The sequence below is a fragment of the Sardina pilchardus genome, chromosome 12 (assembly GCF_963854185.1).
Source record: "Sardina pilchardus chromosome 12, fSarPil1.1, whole genome shotgun sequence".
In the NCBI taxonomy this organism is placed as follows: Eukaryota; Metazoa; Chordata; class Actinopteri; order Clupeiformes; family Clupeidae; genus Sardina; species Sardina pilchardus.
The window spans coordinates 14,904,964-14,909,963 of NC_085005.1; the positions used below are offsets into that span (position 1 = coordinate 14,904,964).

General features: G+C 41.9%; 1 protein-coding gene across 1 annotated transcript in view; it reads left to right on the forward strand.

Annotated features, from left to right (window-relative positions):
* The window catches only part of nbas (NBAS subunit of NRZ tethering complex), a 180,097-nt gene that overhangs the window by 47,290 nt on the left and 127,807 nt on the right, over positions 1–5,000 (forward strand). Inside the window, exons 25-26 of the mRNA XM_062550682.1 lie at positions 1–89; positions 1,284–1,417. The exon at positions 1–89 is cut by the window's left edge and continues 115 nt beyond it. Coding sequence (XP_062406666.1) covers positions 1–89; positions 1,284–1,417 — 223 coding nt within the window. The remainder of the gene's footprint in view (positions 90–1,283; positions 1,418–5,000) is intronic.

Here is a 5,000-nt window from a genome sequence, read left to right on the forward strand (position 1 = left end):
CCGCCTCCCTCCTGGGGGAGTACCTGGTGTCACTCGCCACAGAGGACCTGGCACGGCCCCTCAAGATGTTCCAGCAGTCCAAGCCTGATGTATGTATGCGTGCACACACAGGTGCTGACATGTACACTTGCGTGTTGCGTGTTATGTTCTTACGTCTTCTAGAATTGAAGGCTGTGTGGATACACGCACACACACACACACACACACACACACACACACATATGCACACAGTTACTTACAGCTCCTTCTCTTTCACCTTCTCTTTCACACTAAACAACCTTGGTAGAGCTACTGCACTTCATATGTTTCCAACTCCTTTTGCCTCTGTCTACCTGTGTGTGTGTGTGTGTGTGGGTGTACTGAGCACACATCAGCCAGTAGAAAAGTGATTTTAGATTGAATGTATACGCACACACACACACACGCATACACACACACACACTGACGCTCATTCAGACAGTCACAAAATTGTGCACTCATGGATAAGAGAAATTGAAGGAGATAGAAGTTGCGGAGCCACTATGATTCATTCAGGACAGATACAATTTAGGACACACACACACACACACACACACACACACACACACACACACACACACACACACTATTTTATACATAAACACATCTGTAGAAATGCAGCATAAATTCTGCTTTTTTATTGGGAGAAAACAGGCCGGTTTCCTGTCTGTACCAAGTGGTAAGGGATCATGGAAATTCTGGAGTATCATGGAATTTTTTGTCTTCTAATCATGGGATTTCATCCAAGTCATGTTAAGTCATCCAAATCGTTCATGCTTCCCGTAACACTGTGGCTGATTTTTGTTTTCAAATTCATGGCAATTCCGATTGATGATTTTGATGATGATGATGATGATGATGATGATGATGATGATGATGATGATGATGATGATGATGATGATGATGATGATGATGATAATGAGGATGATGATGATGATAATGAGGATGATGATAATGAGGATGACGATGAGGATGGAGGTGATAATTACCATGTGGATGATGGTGGAGACGGATAGTAGTGATGATAATGAGGAAGCGTAAAGACGTCATAATGGATAGCGGTGATAACGAGGACTCATGATGGTGATGGTTTTTTATCATGATTGATGATGATGGTGTTCACAATGAGTGATCTTGATGATAAGGTTGATGTTGCAGATGGTGATGAAGATGCACATGGTCATGATAATGTTGATGATGATGCTGATGATGATGATGATGATGATGATGATGATGATGATGATGATGATAATGCATCCATCTAGTGTAACCAGAAGATCATCTCGGACCCTGACCAGCTGATGCGAGTGGCGCTGGACTGCATCTACAGCTGTGAGAGGGACGACCAGCTGCCTCTGTGCTACGACATCCTGGAGTGCCTTCCTCAAAGGGGATACGGGTATGACACGCACACACACACACGCACACACACACACACACACACACACACACACACACACACAGAGAAAACACTGTCACCCAAACACTTTATTGCGCCTACAGTAATTTCCAGCATATAGGCCGCATTGTGTATAAGCCGCAGGACTGTGTTTTATGCAAGTTAAAATGAACAAAACTATATTAACACCATATTAACTGCCCCCCTGTATTAAACTCATAGCTGAATAAATTTTGCAAAATCAATGTATAAGCCGTGGCTAAATTACGGTACACAGTGACACAAACAGTCTCTTGAGTAGTATCCATGTACATATCATCCATACATGTTTAATATATCTTAATATTCCTCTTGGTGTGATCTGATTTGTCGTTACCGTGTGTGTGTGTGTGTGTGTGTGTGTGTCTGTCTGTGTGTGTGTGTGTGTGTGTGTGTGTGTGTGTGTGTAGGCATGTGTTTGAATGGTTAGATGTCTCCTAATTAGTCCCAGATTATCACCACAAGTCCTCTTCAAAGGGAAGCTGTCTTAACTTGTCAGTGCTCCCAGTTCTCCCCCTCTTCCTCTCTTTCACTCCTTCACTCTCACTCTCTCTCTCTCTCATTCTCTCTCCTTCTCTCTCTAGAGAGGTACAGACTCTCTCTCTCTTTCTCTCTTTCATTCTCTCTCCTTCTCTCTCTAGAGAGGTACAGGCTCTCTCTCTCTTTCTCTCTGTCTCTCTCATTATCTCTCTCTTTCTCTCCAGAGGGCTGGACAATATTTTGTGAAATATAGCAGTATATTTTCAAAAGAGGTATAGTAATGTAGAATTAGGCAGCAACGCTTATACCAACCTTGTTTGATGATGCGTTGCGTTTCTTCCTGAAAGCCGCGTTTGCTCGTCTCTCGCCCACTCGCACACAACACCGACCCCCACTTTCTCTCTGCATCTGCGGAGAACGCAAGAGCAGGCTTAAATGTAGACCGTCTAGTTCCTTTCTATGCTCTTTAACATTATCCAAGACACACACATCAGAAAGTAGAGCTAGCAATGTACTACAGCCACTCTGTGAATCTTTTGCCTATTTGTATTATTTTGATAGAGTTTGCCTTTGTGTACTTCCCACACCAAAACAGTAGCCATCTCATAGTCCCCAAAAGTGGTGACAGTTGACAAGTCCAAGAGTGAGTAAGTTGTAAAATTAAAAGTGCTCTAAGCATTGTTGCGTGGTTTCTAAGCTAAAACATTTGTTGTAACATGCAGCAAACATTTCCTCACAATTTGCTAGCTGCCTGTCCCCTGAATACACTGTAAACAGAATGTGCAGTCTCTGCAGACAGCCCAGGCTCCAAAAAAGGCAACAAAGTCAGCCTGGTCCAGCCTGGACCATGAAACATAACAAACTGTTCCAGCCAATCACAGATGAGATGCATGTTCAAGTCAGTTTCAATTCCACGCAAGGGAGGGATGGGCGGAGCAACAGCAACAGAAGTGTCGTTACCCAAACGGGCTTGAGAACTCTCTGGTGAACTCACTCAGGCAGTTAGTGAGGTTCTTTATTGCCCTCGTAGGGACACTTGTTTTCCCAGTGAATACAACATTATAGTGTCAATACACAGAAGTAGTACAAATGAATTTCCCCTTGGGGATCAATAAAGTATCTCTCTATCTATCTATCTATCTATCTATCTATCTATCTATCTATCTAAATGGAAAAATAAAGAAAAAAAAAGAGATGAAAGCAAGAAACTGTTCAGATCCACTGAACAGAGATACAAAAAGGGCCATGACCTAATCCTATCTTGCAGGAATTTGTTTAAAGAAATAATCACTTGGGGTATACAGTAAATGACTGTTCTGTCCTGTTTCTTGAGATGTCTGGATACCTGTACCTGCAGCCTAAAGGTAGCAGCTCAAAAGCCGTGGAGAGTGGGTGTCTAGGGTCTGATATGATTGTCTCCGCTTTGTCGAGGGATCTGGATTTATGAATGTCCTCTAGGCTGCTCAAATTGATCCTGATCAGTTTACTGGCAATTGTAACTGTTTTCCTTAGGGAGTGCTTTTGTGCTTCTGTTGAGCTGCAAAACCAGCGTATGATGCAAAATGTTCACACATTCTCAAAATAAAAGCACTGAAGAAATTATTCAGCATTTTGTAATTAACACCAAAAGAAAATAAAGAAGAATAAAGCTTTTTTTTTTTAAGGAAGATAAAGCCTTTGCTACCTTTTTTAAGTTAAGCTAATAAGTTCTGTGCCCTTATCCCACCTTACTTACCGTATTTCCCCCACTGAGGGTGAAAACTGATACAGCTATTAGTGTACAAAATAAACAGCAAGGGGCACTAGTAACAGGTTTAGCTAACTGCCATTGAAACTAACTGGTCTCGGCCCCAGCTAATTTCAGAGCTACTGCTGCACAACTCACAGGGTGGCAGCTACAGCAGACTCATTATCCTTGGTGAGTGAACTTACAGGCTTGCCTCTGAAAACGCAGCAAATAAATGTGTTCCCCAAGAAAGAACAAATTGCAAATATGCATTCCTAACATAAATGTCTAAGTAGCTCCATTGTATTCAAAAAGAAAGTGGCATGATATCAAAACCAGTATGCACTCCAATCACAGTTATTTAATTTACTCTAAGAATTATTTAAATAAGTATGAACTGAGCAGACCAGTCTTCAGAGATAAGCATTTTATTTAGTTGATATGTCATATCATTTTTAATTTACATGTTTTGCATCGACATTGCATCAAGCATTGGACTATACCCTGTCTTTACATGCTCTCCCCTCTCTCTCTCTCTCTCTCTCTCTCTCTCTCTCTCTCTCTCTCTCTCTCTCTCTCTCTCTCTCTCTCCATCTCATCCTGCTCTGCAGTGGTCTGCTTTGTGTGGCTGCTAACAACTCCACTGGAGGATTGCTCACAGCAGCAGTCCTATTTACCTCTGCACTCTCTTCTCTTCGTCCATCCATCCACCCTTTCTCTCTCTCTCTCTCCCTTTCTCCCTTTCTCTCTCTCTCCCCCTCTCCTCTCTTTGTTTGTCTTTCCTTTGCCATCCACACAAACACATATACACACACACACACACACACACACACACACACACACACATACATACATACATCAAACACACAGACACACAGACACACAGACACAAGCTGCGTTTCCATTACAAATATGCGCAAAAACTTTGTCGATATTGTCTTAATGTCGAATATCACAATTTTCGCAATTGCGGTGTTTCCATTACATTCGGCTAACTAAATTAAAATCTCGTGTATTCTCGCCTGCTGTAAGTCATTAGGAGACATGGTGGTTATCAACATTACCCAGATTTAGCCATAGGGATTTAGCCTACACTAAATGCATTCAAATTGCCACCACGGTACGCTGATTATCAGTCATTAGGCTGGGAGGAGGCCTACGTTTTGGTGGGGCAGAAACATAAAATTAAAAATTACATATTTCACAGGAGTTTGTTGTAGTAGGCCTATGCTTAAATCATGTCACAGCCATGTCAGTGGAATATTTCGTAGATCAGCCCAGTTGATTAGTTTCTAAAACTAGAATCTAGATTCTAGATTTCTTTCAGCACCGTTCTCA